The sequence below is a fragment of the Balaenoptera ricei genome, chromosome 1 (genome assembly GCF_028023285.1).
Source record: "Balaenoptera ricei isolate mBalRic1 chromosome 1, mBalRic1.hap2, whole genome shotgun sequence".
In the NCBI taxonomy this organism is placed as follows: Eukaryota; Metazoa; Chordata; class Mammalia; order Artiodactyla; family Balaenopteridae; genus Balaenoptera; species Balaenoptera ricei.
The window spans coordinates 98,004,574-98,031,713 of NC_082639.1; the positions used below are offsets into that span (position 1 = coordinate 98,004,574).

Sequence of the window (27,140 nt, forward strand, 5' to 3'; positions counted from 1 at the left end):
TACTAGAACATTAAGTTTGTAAAGCAGATTATTACAGTAATAACCTCCAATTTATTTATGCTTCCCTGTATCCACTTGGATAATTCCCTGCCATTCTAACTCTGGGTTTGGTCATTTGACTTGCTTTGGCCAATGGAACAATAGTAAACACGATTCAAGCAGAGACTTAAAAATTAATTGTCTATTGGAGATTTCTCACTTGCTTTCTAGTAACAATGAGACCACAACCATGTAAACTAGTCAGTTGAAGAATGCAAGTTCTCATGGAAAGAGACCTCAGTCAGCCCAGGTGAGACCACGATAAACCAGCCCACCCCAACCCAACCCACTAGCTGACTGAAGATGCCTGAGCCATTTCAGTCAAAACCAGCCAAGACCAGTTAAGACCATAAAAACCACCAAGTTCTTCAATGTCTCAGTCTGCCCAGCAGGGGTGACTGTCATCTTTTCTGAGGGGACGGTCATCTTCTCAGGGGCTTCAGCCTTCCTTCTTGGGGGCATGATTTTCTCTCCAGTCTGAAGATGCACAGGAGCCACAGTTATCCCTCCAGGGGTCACAGCCTGGTGGCCCACAGAGGTCATGGTCTCCTCTCCAGGGGTCACAGTCTTCCATTCTGGAGTTACAGGGTGCTTTCCAAAGGACAGAGTTTCCCTTGTAGGGGTCACAAGCCCACCTCTGGGGACTGTGGTCAAAGTTTCAGACTTTCTGTGGATCTCCGTGGCCACAGCCTCTCCTCCGGGGGGCAAGATCCCCAAATCAGTGGTCAAATCCTTGATCACAGTCAGCCTTTCAGGGCCAATTCTTGAAGAATTCACAGTAGTTGAGAGCCAAAATTTTGGTGAAGGAGTTGAGCTGAACTCTAGAGGAAATCATCAGAAAAGGTTGAGATTCCTACCCCTTCTTTCCCATCCTACCACTGGCAGGACTAGACCCACTCCAGGGCTGAAGTACTTGCTCCCACACCAGAATTGGAGGATTTCCTAATGCACCCACTTGAGGAAATAGATAAAATCTCAATACATAGAAACGCTGCTCCCCTACCTCATCATGGTAACATGATCCCAGGGGCCCATGGGCACTCGGTGGGTCGGCTACATTTCTGGTGAGTAACCTCAAGGACGAGTCTGCCAGTTCTCTATGCTTAAGCCCTTGATTTGACCTTTGCACCTTGAGCAAGACCTTGCCCCCAAAGCCTATTTCTTACTTGTGGAATCCTCAAGGAGAACCCTTTTGTGTCCCCCATTGTGGGAGGCACCAGGAACAAGGCTGAGGGCAAGGAAGCTGCTCTAGACAGCATTTCGTAAAGAATTGGGTTGGATTCCCATTTCCACCTCTGACTTGCTGTATTATCTTTCTGAGCCCTAGTCTCCTCACAAAATGAGGGTTATAGACCATCTCCAAGATTGTTGCAGCTCTAGCATGCCAGGTTCCATCTCCTAACTGCCAAGGCAGTCTCTACTATCAAAGAGATATCAAAAAGAAACCTAATTTCCTTTTCTGGCTCTTGTCCCATGAAAACAGGAAAAAGAAATAGAGACATAAACTAACATATATTGTGTTCACTATGAGCCAGCATGTTTTCATTCCATATCTCATTTAGTTTGTATCATGTCCTGAGTATAAGGATTACTCCCATTTTGTAGATGGAGAAAACAAAGCTCAGAGAGATCTAATAGAGCATGCATTCAAACCAAGATTAGAAAGCAGACTAACGTGTCATCAAAGCTTATTCTCCTCTTTCAGTGTCATGTTGCCTCACCAAAGCCTTTAGATCTAACAGAAAGCACGCACCAGTAGCTGGGTGTGCAACAGCCAACCCGTTTCCAGGTCATAGCTACTCAACAGCCTTCACCAGGAGATTATTCAATGTGTAGACAAGGGAGAAAGGGCCAGTGCCACAGAAAGTGCCCCTGACGTCATCCAGGTCCAATGTCCACACCATGGTCCCCCCAAAATGCTCTCTCTTTATGGAAAATGCCTGAAAAAACAGTAGTCAGTCAACCCACTGTACTAGGTACAATGGCAAAAACAGATGGGCTCTCAGAAGGCAATATGGCAGGATGGTTAGGCATGTAGTCTGTATTTGAATCTAGCCTCTACTGCTTATCAGCTATGGGATCTTGAAAAAAGTTACATAAAGCTATGTCTCTTAGTTGCCTCATGTGTAAAAAAAAAAAAATGGATAATAACATTTCCAACATTTTTAGGATCCAAAGAATTCCTACATGCACATGTTAGAACATGGGTGGAATTGGAAGACATTATGTAAGTGAAATAAGCCAGATACAAAAAGACAAATACTATGATTCCACTCATAGAAGTACTTAGAGTAGTTAAATTCATAGAGATGGAAGGTAGAGTTGGGATTAGCAGGAGCTGCGTGAGGGAGGAATGGGGAGTTGTTTAATGGGTGTGGAGTTTCAGTTTGGGAAGACAAGAAAGTTCTGAGATGGATAAGGGTGATAGTTACACAACAATGTGAATGTACTTAATGCTACTGAACTGTAACAAAATGGGTTAAATGGTGACTTTTATGTTGTGTATATTTTGCCACGATATGAAAAAAATTTTTTTTAATTCCTACATGTAAAATATTTGGAGCAATGCTTTGCACATAATAAATGTTCATAAATGTTAAACACTGTCTGGCTCCCCAGCCTGCTAATCACCATTATCATCATATTAAATGACAGATATTGCTTCATTTTTTAAAAATCACATCAACATACCGTATACCGTAGTGATGCTAGAAAGGAGGAGAAGAGCAGATAATATTGTACACTTTACACGTATAAGAAAATAAAGGCTTTTATCCATGATTTTTTAAACCTCAGATATAACTAAAAGGCAGATGTTTAGCCTTGAATCAAGGTTTTATTATTACTTTATGAGTGTTTTCTGTAAGGCTGATGGAAAAGATACAATCTGTCATATCCAAGCAGCTCCATGACTTGGCCAAATCAATTGGCTCTTTCTGGGATTTACTTTCCCCAAACGTTAAATAAGAATGAACCCCATAATTGTTAAGTTTGAAAATGAAGATTCCGAGATTTTTTTCTACTTACAGGCTAACAAGTTAACCTGCCAGTTTTATAGTTATACACACACACATACACTCACATACACACACACACACACACACACACACACACTCACACACTGTACAGACAAAGGCCTCATGGAAGCAGAGGGAAACTCTATGCTGGAGCAAGAAAGGAACAAGGTCTCACCTTGTAACTGAAGCTGATGGCATCATCATAGCCAACCCACTCCTTCCCTTTGTAGGCATATGGGACATACTGATCATCAATCCAGTGCTTCTTCACTCTCCAGATGAAGGAGCAAATCTGCCAGGAACATCAGAACAGAGGTCAGTTCTGTGACGTGCCATGGAGAGAAATGCCGACAGACATACCATTCCTCCCCCAGTGTTAAAGAATCCAAGAATCACAAGGGAGTGAGGAGAAGGTAGACTGAAGAGTGGGTAGGGCAACCACTCACAAAGGACCTCCTCACTATTCTTCAAAATTTCTGCTATTGCACATCCCTTCCCCTAATATCTGTGATGGAAAAACAGGGAGAGAATCAAGGAGTGGGTGGCATCCTTAAGAAACCAAACCGGGGTGTGGTAAATAATGTCAATACTAAACTACAGTAACAAACCTGACTCTGGACCAAACCTGTATCTTTTTCAAAGACTTTCCATTAACAAGTATCTCCTCTGCTTATTAAAACCAATATAAACTGCCCCATCTAGGTAAACTAACTTTTGAATCTATAATAAATGTAAAGGTCTGGAAGGCAGGGAGAACTAGGTTATTACAATTAAAGAAGCACTGCATGTGGATTGGGTATACAGCACTGAGTTGGAGACCATATGCTGTAAAGATATAGACATGTTCAACTTGGGTTGCAGAAGTTAATATGTAAGTGATTTTTTGGGAGGGTTCATTAAATGTGTTATCAAAATCTCTTTGACCCGTAATGTCCTTCAAGGACATTCCCTCAACTATGTCATCACTCATAACCATGCTTCATTGGATTAACAGGGAAACATCTCCCGGCAGCCAGCACAGAGCATTTTGGAGGGACACCAGCACCTCCACTACTACCACAGGCAAAGACACAGCTCTCCCTCTGGTGCCCTTACACACCTGTGTCTATGTGCCTGTTGTTCTCTGCCTAAGAGGTCCTTCCCATCTTGTCATTCCTGCTCATCAGGATTCTACCTGTGCCATAAGACATTCCCAGGTACCATGGCCACACACTCAGTGCCTCTTACTATCTTCTCTTGTGTTTCACATTCTGTTAGATCCATGTCTCTTTCCTCCATTCAAGAGCAAGTTTTGTTGAGATGGGGATTAGGGAGTGGAATCGAGCTAGAGGAGAAAGAATCTGTGATGGGGGAGTCTTGGAATTGTTTCAAAATAATCTACTAGTGAGAAGGAAGGAGTCAAGGAGCAGAGAATAAACAAAAGTGGCCATGAGTGGTTATTTCTCGAAGCTGGGTGAGGGGTATTTGTGAATCAGGGTGAGTGAGAGGAAGTTTTACTATTCTTTTACTTTTGCAAATGTTTGAAATTATATATATGAATATATATATATATATATATATACACATATATATATATATATATATATACAGACACACATTTATATATTGCAAATATTAATTATGTTTAAATAGGCCTATAGAAAGTCAGGATTTACTTAAATACCATTTAAGATTCTTCTAAGGGGTAAAATATCTGTCCCCTTCCATTCAGACTCCACACAGTCCCTCATCCCTTACAAAGGACTCAAATAACTTCCCCTGAAGAAACAGAGGATATCCCAGAGAGTGGGTTTCCCTTGCCCCAGTAAACCACCTCCTTGTCCTGTCTCTAGCCCTCACTCTTGCCTTTCTCCCTGTCCTTGCTCTTGCCCTGGGCTGGGGTGTGGGAGCCCTAACTAACAGACAGAGGTCCCCATTCCTGTCACCTCATAATAAGCCAAGAATCCAGCTTGCTTGGTGTATTCCCTGGAGATGCTGGTCCCACAGCTTCTGCCCACAAGTCATTCTTAGAGGCTTTGAGGAGGCAAAAAGTACATCCATAGGTGGGGAGCCCCATAAGGAGCTTCTCAGGGGGTGTCCAAGGTTTCACCAGTAGTTCATGGCATATGCCTGCAGGTAAGAAGAATACAAAAGCCCCCTACTTACCAAGAGCCAATGGCCTGACTCAGGGACAGATTTCTGGGACACATGAGAGCTTTCTTTATCTTACTGAAGATTTGGGGTCCTTGGGCATAGAGAACAGCAGGCTATTGTGTCCTGTGAACTTTTCCCAGCTTCCATGTAAGTCATAAGACAAGACGCTGATGAAATCCAGGTGTCTGTATGGGGCAGGAAGAGGAAATATGAAGATCGTGCTAGCGAGATTTCCAAGTCCAATCATCACAGGACTAACTAGCTAACTAGCTGAACATTGGGCACCCAACTTCCCTGCCATTTCTGCCTGTGGGGACTGCCCAAGCTGTGCCCTCCACTTGAGAGGCTGCCCCTGGAACACACAGCTGGTTAGGGACGGCGGTGCATCAGGACCTATGCCATGCTGAGAGTATCCAAGGGATTGAGCAGGGGTCAGAACAGAAAACAAAGGCATTCAGTCTGATACAAGTGCAAGAGAGGTCTGCATAAATCGTCATGTGTAAGCAGTTCTGACCCACAGCATAAAAGAGCTTCTGTCCTTCTACCATTCAACGAACCATTGAAACCCATCTCTTCCAGAAAGCTTTCCAAATGACAAAGTGTAATTGAGCCTTACCAGGTCACAGGTGTAGAAGTTAACATGAATTATCTAATTTAATTTTAATCTGGCCAATGCCCTAAGTACCACAATTGTTTCCGTTTTAAAATGAAGAAATTGAAACTCAGATGGTTATCTAATTTGTCTAAGGTGACCCAGCTGGGTGAAGTTGGACTCAGTCCTGCCTGGCTGTAAGACCAACACTAGCCAACTCACCCCACTGGGTTCTCACCTTTCCTGCCACATTGAAACCACTCTCCCTAATTGTAATCACACAGAGGAACACCCAAGAGCTCTTGTGTTCTGAATCTGCCTCAGTTTTCACATCTGTAAATACTTGATTCTTGAGCTTTGGGAAAATTAGTGCAGAGCTGGCATGTCCAGAGAGTTATGACTCTCTGCCTGGCTTTGTAACATTTGCATGAAGATGTGTCCTGTGCTCTGAAAACTGGGCCTCACTGGGCATTCCTATTTTTGTTGCAGTGGCAGTAGTTGGCAACTAATCCATCTATGTGATACCAGTTATCTGGCACTCAGTCAGACACAGGCCCTGCCCACAGGCAGTAGTTGGCAACTAATCCGTCTATGTGATACGAGCTATCTGGCACCCAGTGAATGCCTACAGGGGACTCTGGGACAGCAGAGGCCAGACCACTGGATTCTCTCCTAGAGACCCAGCGATGGGTGCTATAGATCTCTACCCAAGAGGATGCTGTGGTGAGGACTGGTACTACATCACCTCCCGCTGATCTCCTAAGCAAAGCCCAGAATATACTGGAATAATCCTTGTCCCCACCCATGCTCCTGATCAGCCCACCTCCCAAAGGTGCACTCACAGCAGGGCAGGAACTTGGAAAGCTCAAGGACAGTGCTTGGGCACCTCTGGGGTTCTGAGCTTGAGATGCCTCCTTCCCTCCAATGTCCTGCCCACCAAGGCAGCACCCACTCACCTTCCCAGAAGGTGCACATCATACGCTTTTTGGATGACATGGGGGTCCCCAGAGACAGCAGCAGAGAGCAGCAGCCTTGGACGCATGGTGAGCTGCGCCTCCTTCCTGAAAGCAAGCAGACGCGAGAACCAGACAAAGCAGAGTCTGGGAAAACAAGACTCATCCAAGAAACCTTTATTTACGGAGCCCTTTGAGCCAGGAGAGTCAGACACAGGCCCTGCCCACAGGCTCGTGAGAAAGGCGGACGTGAGTCAATGTGGTAAGTCATTGAACAGAAGGCTGGCAGCAGGCCCAGGAGCAGAGTTCAGACAGCCCACCTGAGGGAGTCCAGGAGCTGCAAGGAGAAGGCATCACTCAGGCTGGAGGGCTGGGCCAAGGCCCGGATGTGACAGAGAGAAAGAGCCACCATAGGGCTCTTGCTAGGCAGCTCTTTGTCCAAGACCTGCAGGTGATGGCAGTAAACAACCTTCTGTTACTGCTGTCTTGCCCTTGTCCCCGGCCTTAGGCTTCCCCTGTGCCCTGAGCCCAGATATGATCAAAGTAGAATCATTTCTGCATTCGGGAGCTGCCAGGCTGGCCTTACTTCAAGTAAGAAGACAAAGGTCCAGCGGTCACGGCTGGGGCTGCCTCTGAGTCCAGGGTACAAGAAGAAGAGGTCCAGACCATCAAAGCCATGTGTCCTCAGGAGGGCTATCACTGAATTGACAAACTTCTCCCGGTTGGCGAATGTGGACAGCATCGTGGTGAACCTGCAGGGAGACCAGGGGTGAGGCCAGGAGTGTTTTCTGCACAACCTCAGCCTCCCTTACAAGACCCCTTGTTTTGCACCCTGTGGAGGGCACAGTGGATGTGACTGAGGAAAGGAAGGCAGGTCTTTGAAACTCTCAGAGCCTCTTAAAGTCCCTCCCAGCACGGGGCTCCAATACCCAGGAACAGGGACTTCAGGCTCCAGGGAGGATTTGCAAACCACAACTTCCCCTGCCAGAGGGAAACAAGCACACAGCCTGGGGTGGAGAGAGCAGGCTCAGGCCAGCTTGGCCTCTGAAAACATGGTCCGCCCCTGGCCAGGCACTGTCCCTCTGCTGTTTCCTCGTGGGTAACAGCTCAGTCCTGACACCCTGTCCTGGCACTGACTTTCTCTGCCTGAACAGATTAGGGGAGGGAACATGAGCCAAGGGCCAGCACTTCCAGAAAGATCTCTGAGCTAACATGGCACAAGAGGCCCATGCTCAGACTAGGAGTTCTGGACTCTTTGCTCTTTTGTTCAACACATATATATGGCATCTAAAAAAAAAAAATGGTTATGAAGAACCTAGGGGCAAGACGGAAATAAAGACACAGACGTACTACAGAATGGACTTGAGGATACGGGGAGGGGGAAGGGTAAGCTGGGACAAAGTGAGAGAGTAGCATGGACATATATACACTATCAAACGTAAAATAGATAGCTAAAGGGAAGCAGCCGCATAGCACAGGGAGATCAGCTCGGTTCTTTGTGACCACATAGAGGGGTGGGATAGGGAGGGTGGGAGGGAGGGAGACGCAAGAGAGAAGAGATATGGGAACATATGTATATGTATAGCTGATTCACTTTGTTATAAAGCAGAAACTAACACACCATTGTAAAGCAATTATACTCCAATAAAGATGTTTTAAAAAATAAATAAATAAAATAAAAGTCGTGTTATCTTGGGTCCTCTCCCAGAGATTCTGATTGAATTGGTCTGAGGTGGATGTCAGGCATAAAAATGTTTCATGTGCTGCCAGAGCACAACCACTGCTCTAATCTCTCCTCCCTGGGCCCCTCTGGCCCTTCACTGTGTCCTGTCTCACCTCTACCTAATCCAGGCCCCTGAGTCCCAGGATGCTTCTTAGGCACCAACAAGCTTATGAAGCCTGGCACCCCTGGACTGAGAGACATTGCAGGGCTGGGACCCACCACACTCAACAACCCACAGCAACAGCTTCCCCATCTCCATGTTCTGAGAGCTGTAGGTCTAGACATGGAACCCCTTTACATGCGCTTCCCCAGGTATGACCCTGGGACAGCACTGGGATAGCCCAGCTAAACACACACAAAACCAGGGACAGTGATTAATGGGCAGCTGCCCCAGAGTCACAGTGACCCCAGCATCTCCTGTCCTCCCGCCCAGCAGAGCTATAGCTCTCAGATCCAACAAAGCAACAAATCCCTCTGACACTGGCACAGAGTGGGTGTCCACCATGGGCCCTGGCGAGGGCAGGGTGGTACTCAGCCACTCTTCCTGGAATTCAGTGGACTGAGTATGAGGAAGAAACACTGAAGGGCAGCAGTAATTCTATTGTTTTAAGATTAGTGGTTTAGGAAAGCTGTGTAATGTAAAGTTAAAAAGCACAAGACATGGACTCAGGCAGGCCAAAGTCTGAATCCTAGTGTCAAAAATTAGAAGTTTTATCATCTTAGACAGTTACTTAGCCCTTTGAGCTTCAGCTTCCACATTTGTAAAATGGAGATAACACTTGAACTTACCTCACAGGGTTTTATACGTATTAAAGAGATAATGTGTCACTTCGTCCCAGCATTGACATATACACACTACCAAATGTAAAATAGATAGCTAGTGGGAAGCAGACGCATCACAAGGGTAGATCAGCTCAGTGCTTTGTGACCACCTAGAGGGGTGGGATAAGGAGGGTGGGAGGGAGACGCAAGAGGGAGAGGATATGGGGACATATGCATACATATAGCTGATTCACTTTGTTATACAGCAGAAACTAACACAACATTGTAAACCAATCATACTCCAATAAAGACGTTAAAAAAAAAAAAGAGATAATGTGTGAAAAACTGTTAGTTCAGTGCTTTTCATATAGTAAGGTATAGTAAGGTCAATGGTAGCAGGTATTAGTGATACCATAAGTGTTTCCCCGAGAGCAGGGTTCTCAAACTCAAATGCTGACAGGCAGGTAATGTAAATCAGTGTAGTGGACACAGTAGAATAGTTCACTTTCCACTTAATTGGAAGAATAACAGTTCAAGCTCAGTGATACATTTCAACTAACATGAAGCCTCTTGGTCAGGAGACAGCAGAGATTGGTATGAACAGGGACAGCACCCTGAGTAGCCACTAATTTCTGCCTTGCAGTGAAATAGAACCAATCTTTTGGAGGATTCTTCAATTTCTCAAGAGAAGACAAAAATCTGAATTTTTGTATGAGCCAACAGTGTTTGAGCCAGTATATGAGCCAATGGTGACACTGTCATGAGAAGTGTCATGAACCTAAGGAATATAATGAATCCAATTCTGGACACCAGGATTTTTAAAATATACAACAATAATACAGCAATAATATGAAGGATACAACAATTTATGAAGGATAAATAACATAGGTCTATACTCCAATGATCCATCAGCTTTCTTTTCTGCTACAGAGGCTCTCAGACCATGAGAAGGTCCCATATTTCAGGGTGTGAACCTCAATCATGGGGGACCAGAAACTGGATGTTCTCAGTGTATCCACTATGCCCGTCCTCTTGGAGAGTCACACAGCTGACCTAATCCACACGCCACTGAGGTGCTAACCAGATATCAATATAATAAATGACACTGGCAAATAACAATGGCTAGTGGTTGAATTCACTTCATTTCCAATATGAAGAAACTAGGAAAGTTTAATTTGTATCAGCAGGTTGCTTGGATATCATGCAGTAAGAACAATAAGTTGGTATAGAATGTTTAGGGCAAGGATATTTCACTGAAACTTGGAAAAGCCAGAGAATACCCCACCCAACAGAGGCTGTATCTCCATTTGTTCAGCCCTCTTTGCCTTCCTTTATGTATTCAATGAATATTCACTCAGCACAGGCCAGGCCCTGATAGACACCCTAGGTATGTGGTGATGAAGACAGTTTCTGCTCAAGGAGCTTCTAGTTTAGTGAACACATGGATCACACTCCTCAGAGCCAGTGTGTGTCCCTCTCTTTTATCTCTTGGATGAGTGCAGTGGAAATCACATGAGTTTTGTTTCCAAACAAACTTGAGATCCAATTCCTGCTCTGTACTATCATTAGGTCTCACCTGCATGTTCAATGCCACCCTGCATACCTTCAGATAATATTAACCTGAATCAGGAGATAATTAAGTCCCTGAATGCAACACTAGATCAGATTTGGCAACATCTCGCACCATTGGTAGATTACCCCTGGTGCAGTTTCTAACTCTACTGACCAAGCTCTTACTTGTTTCCCAGTTCCTAGCCCTTGTGCCCTAATTCTTGTTTCTGGGTCTCCACTTTGATTTCTCCTGGTTTATAAATTGTAGGCACCACAGTTGGTTCCTAGGGCCTGGGTCCTGACTCATTCTTGCCAGGCTTCTGGTGCCATACTGCCTGTCTTTTAAGATAACCCTGATGTCAATGCCTGCTTCTCTCTGCTTCTAAGCCTCCCTTCACCCCACCTCCTGCTCCCCAGATACCACATCACTGAGATTTCCCACGAGGTTTGCGCCTTTCCACCCAGACTCCTTCCAGGGGCACTAGCTGTTCATGCTGTACCCATCACAGGGCCAAATCTGCCTGCCAACTGAACCTCCTTTATCTGCACCTGGCTCAGTGTTCTGGGCTCCTAGTCTGCTGCAGTGGGCAAGGCTGGATCCCAGACCTCCCTCTTCCATCCATTCAAAAGTGACTAATGATGCTGAGAAGAACGGCAAGATATAACAATGGATGCCCAGGAGTGACCTCTGCTTCATTCAGGGATGACTGTGCCAAAGAATTGGCAACTAAGCCTCTGTGTGTAGGAGATGATGAATAGTGAAATGCTGAGTGAGGGTCAGGTTGAAAATCACTGTGCCACGTCGCACTGTTCACTCCCAATCCTCCTCCTTGGGTTCCTGCTGTCAAAAGTACAACCGTTGCTTTGTATTTTTACACACCCACCCAGATACTTAGAAAACACTCCTTCCTAATGCTCAGCCTGTTCTCATGAAATGAGAAAAGGCACATACAATACCTTTTAGTTGGCTTGCTGAAAAAATCCCCACTGCAGCACAACCTATTCCACATTCTACAACACTCAACTAGATGAAGGCAAGATCACAGACGTGAAGGGCTGTGGGTTTAACAAAGCATTTGACCAAATTTTTCATGATTCTCATGTGGAAGAATTGGAGAAGTATGACTCGAACAAAAGCAATTCGTTGAATAACATAAGAACACAAAGAGTGTTGACTCCAGATCAGTGTAAACCTGAAACAGCTTTACCACATCTCTAAAATGAAGGAGATAGACTAGAGCATTGTTTCCCAATATTTAATATAAAAGATAATTTTGGGTTGTACATTAGGATTTTTTAATTTTAATATTTATGTGCTTATTTTTTAATGTGTGTTAGAAAATGTAATTATCCCAAAACCCATGATTTCTTAGATATTATTTAAGTGTAAAACTTGAGGCAATTCAAAAAAGAATATTTTAATAAAGTAGTAAAGGTAACACTATTCATTCAATCTCCTTAGAAGACATTTTGAGAACACCACAATCCTAAACGCATCTTATAACCCAGCAACTTCACTTTTAGAAATTTACCATGCAGACATATCTGCCCAAGTACACAAAGAAAGTATGTTCATTGCAGGTTTATTTGTAACAACAACAAAAAAGAGAATTCCCAACTAACTAAATGACCATTACTTGGAGACAGATAAAAATGTTATTGCACATCCATGCAATGACCTCTTTCTTTACCTTTTAAGCCAGTGGTTTTCTACTGGGCAATACATCACCCCCATGGGACACTTGGCAATGTCTGGAGACATTTTTGCTTGTCACGATGGGGGCAGGGGTGCTACTAGTACCTAGTGGGTAGAAGACAGGGATGGTGCTAAATACCCTACAAGGCACAAGACAGCCTCCCACAGCAAAGAATTATCCAGTATTGATAATTAATAATCCCAAGGGTGAAAAAAACCCCAGTTAAAGCAGAGTTGCTTTCATTGTTGTTCTTGTTCTTTTAATTTCATCACAAACCAGAGATCAGGTATCTACTTACCCCTTATTAGCCTAGATTTAAAATTAAATAACTATTTCATCTATTGCAATGTGAGCTCTTTTAGTCAGGATATGTGACTGATTTATCTTTGTAGCTCCAGAACCAGCAATTAAATGGTCTGCCTTTGGAATGAATGAGCTAAGAAAAAGCACAGCCAAGGAGCACACTCTGGCTTAGAAAGAGGAAACTGGCATTGGGTCCAGTTATAGAAGCAGGGATTGTAACAGCTATATTTTATATTACTTGTTTTTATCTTTCCATTTCCCTCCTGTTACTTTATATGAGGACACTGTTGATGGCTAATTGTTTAAGTTTAAGGTGAAAATATGAACAAATGAACATCATCCCATTATGATAAATAGCTGATGGAACTTTGGGCATCTCTTGTATTGAGGTCATGACATTTGACCTGCATTTCATTAGAGTCGTTAGAGTTAGAAAGCGCACCAGGGGTAATCTACCAATGGTGTGAGATGTTGCCAAATCTGATCTAGCGTTGCATTCAGGGACTTAATTATCTCCTGATTCAGGTTAATATTAGCTGAAGGTATGGAGGGTGGCATTGAACATGCAGGTGGGACCTAATGATAGTGCAGAGCAGGAACTGGATCTCAATCCTGTTTAGAAACAAAACTTATGTGCTTCCCTCTGCACTCATCCAAGAGATACAAGAGAGAGACACACACTGGCTCTGGAGGATGTGATCCACGTGCTCACTAGACTAGAAGCTCCTTGAGCAGAAACTGTGTCTTCATCACCACAAACATAGGGTGGCTATCAGGGCCTGGCCCGTGCTCAATGAATATTCATTGAGGACATAAAGGAAGGCAAAGAGGGCTGAACAAATGGAGCCACAGCCTCTGTTGGATGGGGTATTCCCCAGGCTTTCCCAAGTTTCAGTGACATATCCTTGCCTTAAACGTTCTATACCATTGTTTATACTTATTGTTTTTATTCCATGATATGCAGGCAACCTGCATTTTGGACAAGAGAGGACAGTAAGGGGCAAACAGCCTGGACCACAACAGATATTTTCCAATTGTCCCTCTACCTCCCCATCCTTCTCCACCTTGCTCTCTGCCCCTGCAAGTTAGTCTGTTTGGACTACATCCAATAGCTCAGTGGGCTCTGCCTGACAGAAGAGTACAGGGAGGAAGGAGAGTGAGGTCAGGGTGTTTATTCCCCTAGGGATCACTCCCTATGAAGTCACATCAAGATGACCATAACCCTCCTTCGAGGTTCACTGTTCCTCTCAAGGAAGACTGCTCGACCTGACTATCTCTTCTTCCAGTTTCAGGTAACCTCTCCCTGTAACAGCTCCACTCTTCTAGCCCTGGCTTCCTATACTAGCTCTATGATTCCCCTACACCACTCCCAAAACTCTGTAGTTAGTCTCTTTGTAAATAAACCCTCCTCAAATTATCTTAATTTGAGTATACCATCTGTTTTCCTTAGGACCCTGACTGACAGACCATATAATCTTGGATCATGTTGCTTAATCTTTATGAACCTGTTTTCCCACCTATAACATTAAAATATTAATAATTATCTTTCTGAGTGTTCAGATTATTAAAAGTCTTACTTTAAATAGAGTGTTTAAAGGGTAAGTACTCAAAAATATAATGACTATTAACTATTTGCATTTTTTAGGTGCAACAGAAAACTCAACTAGAAGCAATTTAACCAAAATGAAAACATATTAACACTCACTAAAAGAAATCCAGAAGAAGTGGCTTAATCAGCACTGCTTAATTCAGGTGTTCAGCACAATCATCCAAGACCCAAGTTCTTGATGTGTTTCTTCTCTAAAGGACATGGCCACTCATACCTGAACAAAATCAAAGTCCTGTTGGTAAATATGGAGGAAGGAGGGAGAATAGTTATTAGACAGCCAACTGCGCATGCTACACTGTTATTAAAGTGTATGTTAATGAGCAGCTGCCCAACCTTTGGTGGCACATGAGAGTGGATGGCCCATAGAGACTCTTGGGGAAGGGGGCAGGGGTGGAGTCAGCAGAGCAGGGTCAGAACAAGACAGAAAATACCCTTCATAGAAATCAACGAAGAGGGGCTGTTATTCCTGATGACAGTGATGACTTCGCAGAAAGATTCCCATAACTCTGACAACAGCTTCCATTCACTTCCAACCTCACAGAATATGCAGTATTTTCCCCACTGATCAAGACAGTAATTGTTGGAGTTGTGGGGTTGCAAACAACAGACACCAGCTCTGGCTAAATCAATCAAAACAGGAATTCAAAGGAAAGCCTGTAAGGCAACTTAGAATCAATGGGCATGTTGTAGAATAGTCTTGAAACGCAGGCAGTGTATATATGTCCATTGTCTAGTAGGTCTGTGTCTTTATTCCCGTCTTGCCCTTAGGTTCTTCATGACCACTTTTTTTTTTTTTTTTTAGATTCCATATATGTGTTAGCATACAGTATTTGTTTTTCTCTTTCTGACTTACTTCACTCTGTAGGACAGACTCTAGGTCCATCCACTTCACTACAAATAACTCAATTTCATTTCTTTTTATGGCTGTGTAAAATTTCGTTGTATATATGTGCCACATCTTCTTTATCCATTCATCTGGCGATGGACACTTAGGTTGCTTCCATGTCCTGGCTATTGTAAATAGAGCTGCAATGAACATTGTGGTACATGACTCTTTGAATTATGGTTTTCTCAGGGTATATGCAGTAGTGGGATTGCTGGGTCGTATGGTAGTTCTATTTTTAGTTTTTTAAGGAACCTCCATACAGTTCTCCATAGTGGCTGTATCAATTTATATTCCCACCAACAGTGCAAGAGGGTTCCCTTTTCTCCACACCCTCTCCAGCGTTTATTGTTTGTAGATTTTTGATGATGACCATTCTGACCAGTGTGAGGTGTTATCGCATTGTAGTTTTGATTTGCATTTCTCTAATGATTAGTGATGTTGAGCATCCTTTCATGTGTTTGTTGCCAATCTGTGTATCTTCTTTGGAGAAATGTCTGTTTAGGTTTTCTGCCCATTTTTGGATTGAGTTGTTTGTTTTTTTGATATTGAGCTGCATGAGCTGCTTGTAAATTTTGGAGATTAATCCGTTGTCAGTTGCTTCGTTTGCAAATACTTTCTCCCATTCTGAGGGTTGTCTTTTCGTCTTGTTTATGCTTTCCTTTGCTGTGCAAAAGCTTTTAAGTTTCATTAGGTTCCATTTGTTTATTTTTGTTTTTGTTTCCATTTCTCTAGGAGGTGGGTCAAAAAGGATCTTGCTGTGATTTATGTCATAGAGTGTTCTGCCTATGTTTTCCTCTAAGAGTTTGGCCTTACATTTAGGTCTTTAATCCATTTTGAGTTTAGTTTTGTGTATGGTGTTAGGGAGTGTTCTGATTTCATTCTTTTACATGTAGCTGTCCCGTTTATGTTTTGGTTTTTGATAATAGTCATTCTGACAGGTGTGAGGTGTTATTTCATTGTAGTTTTGATTTGCTTTTTCCTGATGATTAGTGATGTTGAGCATTTTTTCAGGTGTCTGGTGGCCATATTTATTTACTTATTCATTTATTTATTTATTTATATTTGGAATAATGTATTTTAAGTCTTCTGTTCATTTTTAATCAAGTTGTTTGGGTTTTTTGATATTACATTATATGAGTGCTTTATTATTCTAGATATTAACCCCTTATTGAATATATGATTTGCAAGTGTCTTCTCCCATTCAGTAGGTTGCCTTTCTGTTTTGTTGCTGGTTTCTTTCCCCTTGCAAAAGCTTTTTAATTTGCTATAGCTCCATTTTTCTTTCTTTCTTTCTCTCTTTCTTTTTTCTCTCTTTCTTTCTTTCTTCCTCCCCCACCCCCCATTTTGTTGTCCTTGCCGGAGGAGGCCGATCCAAAATATTATTGCTAAGATCTAAGTCAAAGATCTGACTGCCTATGCTTTCTTCTAGGAGTTTTATGGTTTCAGGTCTTACATTCTTACATTCAAGTGTTTAAAACCAATTTGAATTTAGCTTTGTATATGCAATAAGATAGTGTGGCCCAATTCATTCTTTCACATATAGCTGTGCAACATTCCTAACACTATTTATTGAGGAGACTCTCTTTTCTCCCCCGTTCTGTGTTCTTGCCTCCTTTGTCATAGCTTAATTGATCATATGAGCATGGATTTATTTCTCAGCTCTCTATTCTGGTCCATTGATCTATGTGTCTGTTTTTGTGGGAGTATCAGAGTTTTGATGTCATATTTTACATATTTTTATTTTGCATACCCTTAACTAATCATTTTAGATGTAGATTATTTTACTACTTTTGTCCTTTAGCTTTCATACTAGCTATAGGTGGTTGATCCACTGCCTTTTTCTTTATGTTTGCATTTATCAGTGAGAATTTTCTTTCATAATTTTTTGTATCTAGTTGTGGCCTTTTCTTTTCCATTTGAAGAAGTCCCCTAACATTCCTTACAGGGCCAATTTACTGGTGATGAACTTCTTTTACAGTTGCTTCTCTAGGAAACTCTTTTCTCTCCCTCAGTTATGAATGATAACTTTGCTGGGTAGAGTATTCTTGCTTTTTTTTTTTTTCTTTCAGCACCTTTAATATATCATGCCACTCCCTTCTGGCCTGTAAACTTTCTGCTGAAAAATCAGCTGATAGTCTTATGGGGGTTCCCTTGCATGTAACTAGTTGATTTTCTCTTGCTTCTTTTAAGATTAATTTTATCTTTAACTTTTAGACATTTTAATTATGTCTTGGTGTGGGTCTCTTCTAGTTCATCTTGCTTGGGACTCTTTGTGCTTCCTAGTCTTGGATGTCTGTTTTCTTCACCAGGTTAGGGAAGTTTTCTGCCATTATTTCTTCAAATAAGCTTTCTGTCCCTTTCTCTCTCTCTTCCTTCTTAGACTCCTATAATATGAATGTTACTACAATGTGATGTTGTCCCCAAAGTTTGTTAAACTCTCCTCATTTTAAAAATTATTTTTTCTTTTTGCTGTTCCAATTGTATGGTTTCCACTGCTATGTCTTCCAGATTACTGATCTCTTCTTCTCTGTCATCTAATCTGATGTTGATTCCATCTAGTGTATTTTTTACTTCAGTTATTGTATTCTTCCCAATTTGTTCTTTTGTATATTTTCTATCTCTTTGTTGAAACTTTCACTGTGTTCACCCTTTCATACTCTATGAACATTACTCTATGATCATTACTTTGAACTCCTTATCAGTAGATTACATATCTCCTTTTTGTTCAGTTATTTTTTTGAGGTTTAGTCTTGTTCTTTCAGTGGAACATATTCCTGTGTCTCCTCATTTTTTCTAACTCTCTGTTTGTTTCTATATATTAGATAGATCAGGTACATCTCCCAGTCTTGAAGGAGTGGCTTTATGTAGAAGAATTCCTATGGGGACCAGAGAGCAATCACTTCTGGTCACCAAAGCCAGGCACTCTAGAGGTGTACCCTGCATGGGCCTTCCTGTTGTGGTGGTTCTATGACAGTTGTGGGTGTGCTGGTAGGTGGGACTAGGCTCCAAGCTGGCTGAAAGTGAAGCTTAGCCACAGCTGTTGTAGGTGTACTGGTGGGCAGAGCTGGCTCTGGGGAGCTGACTCAGGGTACAGCTGCAACATTGAAAGCACACTTCTGGACAGGACTGACCCCTGGAATATCAGACTTAGAATTCACACCCACCACCACATTCCTCCTCTACCAGGGACAGAGCTGGTTGTGAGTCAGCTCCCCAGAACAGGGAGACAGTCAACAGTTAGCATGCTTCAATCACCCAGTCCCCTTGAAAGAGACAATACTTTTCAGAAGAGAAAAAGGACCCAGCAATCTGCTGCTTCTCTCCCTGATTCCTGATCACAGGGTTCTACAACACACTTACAGCTCAGAAAAGCCTGAGTCCAGCACAGCAAGTGAGCAGTCTTCACTAACAGAGACCAGGAAGGGAGCATTAGGAGAGAAGAAGAAGGTTGAGAAAGGTAAAGCCCATGGGTCTCAAGACAAAACCTGACTGGGCAATCCCCAAAGCCCACTCTAAAATGATCAGAGAAGGTGGCCTGATCCCCACTTTGGGTTAAAGTCTGGCTACCACTCAAGTCTACAGTACAAGTTCCAAGGAAAGATAAAGGAAATGGAGGAAAGCCAGGGTTGACAGCCATCCTGGCAACTAACCATCCCATCTAGTTCCTCCCTGTAACTTTCGCAATAACCCAGAAACACAGGCTTTCCAACCACACAGCCCTACAAGCCCACAATATTAACCATTTTGGATGTTGAGCAGGAACAAGACCATATTTTAGCCATTTGCAGTCAGAGACCATACAACCCAAAAAATGGACTACAGTCTTAAGAGATCTTTCACATTCCAAACCTCAGCTACAACAGTGCCTGCTTTAAGGAGCTACCCAATCAGCTAATGCTATGCCAACACAAGCACCCCCGCCTCATTCTTCCTATTCATACCCACCAGGCCCTTGATGACAAAGAACAGTACCTGTGTGGGAAGAACACCAGCCCAGTGACACACTGGGAGTGCACAGCTGAGCTGAGGGCACAGCTTGCACTCTTGGTGTCCACAAGGGAGACAGTCTCATTCTCATCACCTGAAGGAAAGAGAGAGTACATCACAGAGGTTACGAGCATGGGCTTTGGACTCAACCAGATCTGGATTTGAATGCCCTCCATCTTGAACAAGTTAACCACTCTGAGCATCAGTTTCCTCTTTGGTAAAGTAGGAATAATTGGTCATTTGGGGGTTGTGGAAATTAAATTAATGGATGACATAATTGTTATCACAAACTATGTCACCATATATCCAGCCATATCACCACGTTAACACAACTGTCTCTACTATACAACAGTATTCCCTATGTAACAATCTACTTGCTTTGTGGCCCACTGACTTCTAGCCATGAATACAAGAGCCACAGCAAACAGTCAGGAATCAAATCTACTAGGACAACAATCATCATGTTCTCCAAAGCTAAACTAAAGCCACTTTTGGATCATCCCACCTCCCTGCACCCCCATGAATATAATTCACCTTGCGCCCGAGTGTGCTGATGAGGCTGAGCAGCCAGAGTCTCGAATTATGGAGTCAGCTCTCTCGCTCATCCTCCCCTTCCCAGAGTCAACACACAGTTCGACATGCTGCCTTACCAAAGACAAAGACTTCACTCTGCTGAGGATGCCAAGCCAGGGAGGCGGGAAGGTAGCCAGAGGCACTGCAGCCTGCAAAGGGGAGAAGAGGGGTCTGGAACAAGACTCCGAGCCCAGCTCTGAGCCGAAGCTTCTCAGGTGAAGTCACTCGAAATCCCAGGAGCACCTTTATTCAGTTTCCCAAGTCCTGCTAAGGCAGTCCTGTCCTCATCCTTGACCCTCACAACCTACATCAACCCATCAGCCTCCTGCCCTTTCCAGACATGAGTCACAGGCAAGTTTCAAAACAAAGCATGAAGATAACAACTCTGGCCCCTTTGTTCACCCATCCAGGAAATGTAAATGACCCACCCAGGAACCAGCCCTTCCTCTTGGGACCCACTGCATGAAATGGGGTCAGCAGAACTTTAGTGGGAAGAAAACAATTTTGTCACTGGTGTCAAAGTGACTGGGCATCTGGCACCTTCACCTTTGACTCTGGCCAAGGAAAGCCTCTTCCAGGTGGATTCCTAGTACCATCTAAAACAAAACAGCCAAGGCTAGGACTGAAAAGGAAAGAGCATGCACTCATCTCGGTATGAATTCAGAACCATTTGCTGAGCAAGGTCCCAAATCTTGATGCTAAGAAGCAAAAGGAAACAGAAACTTAATGTTGACCTACACTGTCTACATAAAAACATGTGTTCAAACAAGAAATTCCTTTAACAGACACATCCTATGTCTTTGCCTACTGGACATCTGATACAGCCTATTTTTACAGTAGACTGCAAAATCTCTAAGGAAACCTTATAGACATGTCATAATTAGTCACTGGGTTCTTATAATAGGTCCAAAACATTACTTAATGAGGCCAGTATGACGCTAAAGACACACAAAGGAGGCCTAGAGACTCGATGGGAGCAGGGACCCACCAGAAGTCTTTGCTACCACTGACGGCTTGTGTGCCAGAGCTCAGGGCACTGACTGTAGACATGATGTCATCATGCTTATACTTGCAGAACTTGCTGACAATGAGTGTCGAATTCTCATCCAGCTCCCACAATTCAACAGCACCTGTTGGAAGTGGGGAAGAGGGTGAGGAAAACAAGCTTGGATTATGCCAAGACAGCAATTCACTTCTAGGATTCAAGTAGTCCATTGTCAATAAACTAACAAATTAAGTTATTCCTATAAAAGCAAAGTCTGCATCTTTAGAAGGTTTAACTAACTCTCAAGCCATTTGGCTTTATTCTGGCATTACTGATGTCCTACTAACAGTCCAGAAAATTAGGTGGGGAAAGCTTCTAGAAAAAGACAGGGAAAGATGGAATGGCTAGTAAAATCCATTATCCTGCTTCCAGTAAGAAAACATTGCAAAATAAGTTCTTAGGAGACAAAGATGAATCTCCACAATGATCTGTGTAGCACACAGTCCAGTATGATTAAATCTTCTCTGTTATTTGGACACTAATAAATATTTGTTGAACAATTTGAATAAATATCTTACAGAGTCATAAAAAATATGTTGAATAATTCAGTGTCTTCTCAGTGACTGGCTAAGTTCAAAAACCCTCCACATAGCTGTCCTGAATAAGTAGTGTTCAAGCTCAACTGCCAGAGAGGCTCAACCTTTAATGTCCCACATTTACCTTCCATGCAATGTCTGCCAACACCCAAATGATGTTTTTTTTTAATTCCAGAGTCTCCATTGCTGAGCCTGACATTCAAAACAAAGAAAGCAAAATGGGAAGAAACGGAAAGATACAGGTAGTACAGATTGGACATTCTTTTCTCTGAGGTGCTCATTCAAATTTTTACCCATTTTTAAAATTAGGTTCTATTTCTTACCGTTTAATGTTACTTCTCTCTCCCTTCCCCCCGCCCCCACCCCCGCCCCACGTATAGATAATTTTTCTGATGATTCCCTAACCACCCTAAAAACTCTACTGTTACTCTCCCAGAGATTCTCTCAAACATTATGACCATACACCCCTACCAACGTGAAAATCAACATTGATAAACACTATCATTAAATCCACAGACCCTATTCAAATTTGGCAATTGTCACAACAACACATCTTTCTTATTTCATTCAGGAATACGTGTTGCATTAGATTTTTATGTTTCATCAATATCCCTCAGTCTGAAGTAATTCCTCAGCCTTTTTATGTCCCTCATATCCTTGGTACACATAAAGTCACTTTGTTTTTGCTAGTTCACACTCTCCTGGGCTCCTGGCCCTGGAGGTGCAGGTTCCCACCCAACGTGGCTCCGGGGCAGCTCCGCTTGCTGCGCATGTGTGCTAGGAGCCACTCCCCTCAAGGAACACCAGAGCTGGGGTTGCCGGCCAGCCTCTGTTTCCTAGGCAACGCAATACACAAACGCTGACCCTAGTGGCACTGGCACAATGTTCTTCAACAAAGCAGGTGAGGAGGGCTGAGTCAAGAGTAGAGGCAGGAAGAAGAGTGAGGAGACTGGGAAAGATCAAGGGGGAAAGGAGGGAAATGTGTTCACCCTCCTCCTTGGATTGGTCACGGTTTTGTTCAGAGTTCTGTCTGCCCAGGTCTCTGCTCCCCCTCCCCACACCCCACCTGTCCCCAAGCTCTCACTTAGACCATGGGGCCTTCCCTCATGTGGAGTTTCTCCTCTTTCTTGCTCTCCAGAGACGCTGGTTAACTACTCTTTTGGAACATGTCAACAGAGGAAGCTCTTTCCTCACTTCCACCCCCCAAACTTGTTGGGGAACAAGTTTCTCCCTCTTAGGGGAGTGCCCCACAGAGGGCCTGGATGTTACATAGCAGAAGATGTGAGTATTCACTTTCCTTTAAGTAGGTCTCAGTTCGCAGACTATCTAAGGGTACCTAAGTTTCCTGGAAGAAAAGCCCTGTGAGATTTGTGACATTCAGGGTCCCAACATGAGAAAGTGCCCTGGTCCTCTGCAACCAGCTGTCAGGGCCAATATCAGAAATTGCATTGCTTGCATTGCTCCCCTTTGAATCCCCACCAAATGCAAGCCTTGGCCTTATGTGGCCCCCAGTATAGTTCCCACACCATTCCCACCTACAAAGGAATCAATAGCTCCCCTTAGTCCAAACCTGGACTGTGGCTGTGCTGGTAGGTCAGTTTATGAAATCATATAATCAGACTGACAGTTGCATTACAGCAGATTCAGCTCTGTGGGCCTTAGAAAACTGGATTCATTGGAATGCATAGAAATGTCATTCACTCTACCTATACAGCCACGTTCCTTTGTAGAGTTGCCTGGGTTACTTATGTAATTGCTTGTATGGTCTTGATGCAGAGGAATCAAGAAAGAAAGAGCAACTTTGGCAGAGACGATTCAGGAATACTCTAAGTTCATTCTGTTTTAATAACTATAATGTTCTCTATGTGTGTTTTTTCTTTCTTTGTTTGTTTTTTATATACTACCGGAAGAGGTATGGCTTGGCATACAACCTCTCTAAGATCCCGACCAGTATAAAAGGATATGCTTTTGGAGCCAGAACAGCTGTGAGGTTTAAGCCAATCAGCAAGGTTAGAAATGGCTGAATGTACTTAGATTTTAGTGTGATCCATGATGCTGCATGTATTTGCATTGGGGAACAAAGCTAGAGGTTACCTAAAGGACATGCCCTGAAATTCAAGAAAAAAAGTCATTTAGACGAAAGCTACTAAGAAGCCTATATGAAAAGCTTAGATGTTAACATTGCAAATGTGTATGTGTGAGTGTCCTGGGAGAGTGGAAAATAATTCTCAGAAGGAATGGTACAAAGGCAAGGCTTCAGTCCTGAGATACCTGGTGTTAAAATACCGGAAGCTTTGTTTAGATGCATCATATTATCTTGTCAGTTAAAAAACAAATTCCAACTTCTTCACCCTTTTGTGTGATTCCTTCAAGTCTTCAGTATAGGCTCCTAATCTCTTGTTGGACATTTTCTTGATGCTTAAGCTTGAGAGGGATACTGGCTGTAAAAGAATCTCTGAGTGGGATGGTGGGATGGTGGGGGTAGTAGCTGCAATAGTTACCTTGGCTCTCTACCCACCATAAGTTTATTTCTACAACCTAAGCATTAGGTACCTTTAGGTAGCTGAACCATACCCTTATCTTGGTTTTCTACCTATTGTAGGCCTATTTCTATAGCTTGAGGTGGTTAAATCATAGCTGATACATGAGCAGGGAGAGGATGATTTTGTTTTTTCTACTTAGAAGGCTTTACATGTATATATATTGCCCTCTAACATATTGATCTTTTTCTTGGAAATAGGATATGACACCTTACCCAGGCATGTACCAGACAGTCGGTCCTCAGGAGCAAACACACAAACAAAATTTTGCTCCATTTAATGCCTTGTTGCCTCGATTTAGGACATACTCTAAGGACACTTGTTATCCTGGGTAAGTGCCCTTCTTTCTGGTGCACTTCAACAAAGAGCAATAGGAAAGGAAGTACAAAAAGGGGTTACATCCCAACTATGTCCTCTAAATAAGAAACTATCTATCTTTAAAGATTCAACCTCTTGCCTTCCAGGTCTCTAGAATTACAAAATTATTATAGAGGATAGTGATTCATTCAATAAATATCTATAAATGGCCAAGCAGTCTTGTAGGTTCTGAAGATTTTGCACTAAACCCACCATGCAAGGTTCCTGATTTCTTGGAGCTTACACTCTATAGAGTCCAGACAGGTGAGAAGCAAATAAACAAGAAAATATCAGTGGTAATAAGGAGAGTGACCATATAATTTATTAGCTAGTGTGTCACTTCTGAGAGTGAAAGGGGATCTTATTAATAATTATACCAAGACTGTAGCCATAAGCTAGGGCTGTCATGAGCACACCAGGTAGTATAGTGACCTAGTGATGTGCTTAATAAAACCAAACAAGATGATATGATATGGAGTGATGACTGGAATCTACTTTGGCAAGGACTGTCAAGATAGGTCTTTCTATGGAAATGACACCTGATCTGAAATCACAGTGATAAGACTAAAATGGCCCTGTGAAGATCTAGGCCTAGAGCTTCCCAGGCAGGAGGAACTGCAAGTACAAAGGCTGTAAATTGGGAAGAATTTGGTGTGAGGAAAAAAGAAAAAAGGTTAGTATGGCTACAGTGTAGTGGGCAAGGAGGAAATGAGAACAGAGGAGGAGGAGGGGCTAGAGTATATAGGCCTAGTAGACCAAGGAAGGCATTCTAAGTGCTTTAGGAAGCCATTCAGAGTATGCGCAATTGTAGGGCACAGGGTCAAGGTCTTTCTTTTACTGGTGAGAATTCCAAGGATCAGAGAGTGAGTGTAACTCTCTCAAGGTTTCAGTAAAGGAGTAGAAGTGTTAAATCTTGATTCCCATGACCATTCTACGTGTTATTTCCACAGCAAAGAGTCTACACCAAAAGACAAAGTGTTATGAACAAAGGCAATACAAAATATCCCATTGTCAGGAAATTTCACATCATGGGCAGAACTTAAGCATCACTGTGGAAGATTTCTTTTATCATCCACCATTTCTGGGATCTTTTGGTCTCTCAGCTAAGAATACTGAGGTTCAGAAATATTTTAAACTAGAGTCGATTTTTACCCTCACTGCATGTCAAGACTAGAAATCTTGAACACTAACAACACCTATTTAGAAATACACTAACAGGCAAAGGAACACTATGCTTGCCTGACATTAAAATCTAATCAGTCTGTTGCCTTTTCCAAAGGAGTGAGGACTAGTTCAGGTGCACATGTGGTACTGATGAGGTTTGTATATGGTCACTAACTCATTCAACATAATATTTTATATTTTTATTTCTAGCCCTGGCACATATAACCCAGAGATAAAGGCACCCAAAAAAATCATCTGGCCAATGAAATTTGGATCTCCAGACTGGGCCCAGGTTCCATGTCTACAGAAAAGAACCTTGAAAGCTGAGGTAATAAGATTGGACTTCTGTGGAGCCCTGTATTTAATACTTCCACGTGTATCAGTGATTCTTAACCAGGAGTCTATGAATAAGCTACAAGAAGTCCTTGTTCCCCTGAAATTACTTGCACAATTTTGTGTGTATATGGATATAGGGATCTTTTTAGAGAGTTACACAATTTCACTTGACTTTTAAAGGTGTGTGTGCTGAACAAAAGTCACATTTTCTTACTTAAACCTCAAACAATCTTTTGTGGTAGTCCAAGATAATTATCCTCTATGATTGAGGAATAAACTAAAGCTCAGACGGATTAAGCAGCTTGTGGCTGTGACTCCTAAGCCAGTGCTCTTTCCATCACAACACTTGAGTATTAGATCATCAAGCGGCTGTAGATCATTCTGGCAAGAACATGGATACCAGGGACAGACTGCGTGGGTTCAAATACTAATTCCATATTTGCTTGCTGTGTGTCCTCTAACTTTTCTAAGTTCAGTTTGCTTATCTTTTTTTTTTTTTTTTAGTTTGCTTATCTTTAAAATGGATGTAATAATAGACTCAATCTGATAAAGTTATGAAGATTGAGAGATCGTAGAAAAGTATTTAGCACCATACCTGTAACATACTAAATGCTCAATCCGTGTCAGCTATCATAATTCCAGAGGTGCCCTTTTTCCCCCTAGTGGAACTTTGGATTAATTCTACAAGTATTTATTAAATACCAAATGAATTAACATAATTGTGATAGGGCCTATGGGTAACATTCAAGAATTAAACACATAATCTTTGTTTTCAAGAAATTTACCAGCTATACTTGAGTATTTACCAAGAGAAAATAATTCCTATGATATATCCTAGAGTAAGATGACAAAGAGTAGATGTACATAGCAATGTTGAGAGACTCACTAAGGCTAGGCTCCTATGGGTTGGGGTTCAGCTAGGCCACAACAGCTCTAACATACAGTTCTATTTTGCACAGCCAAGAAGACCAGAGGCAGAGGGTTCTCATTCTAATATTAACCTAGACAACATTCTTCCATTGCAGCTATCCACAGACAAAGACTTTAGAAAGCATCGGAACCGTGTGGCCTACCTAAGCCTGTATTACAACTGAAAAGCTGTGACTACCTTCACGTGTTCCTCCTGACCACAGACTCTCCAGGATTGAGGACACAGCTGCTTTTGTCCTTCTGCATTGCTCTGGCCCACCTGTCTGCCAGCATGGGGCACAGGGAGGGGCAAGGGTCTCATAACTACTATATGACAGCATAAAGACTAGTTCAGAGGGCTCTCTCTCCATGTGCTGGTTTGTTGTGTATACATGTAGATGGGTCAAGGGGGTTTCTACTGAGTGTTC

At 42.7% G+C, this 27,140-nt stretch overlaps 2 protein-coding genes across 2 annotated transcripts; one reads left to right on the plus strand and one right to left on the minus strand.

Moving 5' to 3' along the window:
* Window positions 1-360: 360 nt before the first annotated feature.
* On the minus strand, window positions 361-21,537 carry LOC132362915 (oviduct-specific glycoprotein-like). The gene is given in 13 exon segments (XM_059918136.1): window positions 361-865; window positions 1,849-1,979; window positions 3,232-3,348; window positions 4,982-5,019; window positions 5,022-5,132; window positions 5,135-5,165; window positions 5,266-5,374; window positions 6,738-6,862; window positions 7,321-7,486; window positions 19,238-19,346; window positions 19,903-19,974; window positions 20,830-20,955; window positions 21,531-21,537. Coding segments are annotated over 13 exon segments (1,647 nt in total).
* Window positions 21,538-22,288: 751 nt separating this feature from the next.
* On the plus strand, window positions 22,289-26,897 carry LOC132351142 (protein pitchfork-like). Its single transcript, XM_059901045.1, has 6 exons — window positions 22,289-22,307; window positions 22,545-22,687; window positions 23,317-23,415; window positions 24,147-24,277; window positions 25,678-25,795; window positions 26,829-26,897. The coding sequence occupies exons 1-6, from the start codon at window positions 22,289-22,291 to the stop codon at window positions 26,895-26,897; spliced, it is 579 nt and encodes a 192-aa protein (XP_059757028.1).
* The last annotated feature ends 243 nt before the right edge of the window (window positions 26,898-27,140 follow it).

Excerpts from the sequence above, each read along its gene's own strand:
- LOC132351142 (XM_059901045.1), top strand. Across the intron at positions 22,688-23,316 it reads GATGTTACATAGCAGAAGAT|AGGTATGGCTTGGCATACAA; the intron begins GTGAGTATTCAC and ends TACTACCGGAAG. Across the intron at positions 23,416-24,146 it reads GGTTTAAGCCAATCAGCAAG|GATATGACACCTTACCCAGG; the intron begins GTTAGAAATGGC and ends TCTTGGAAATAG.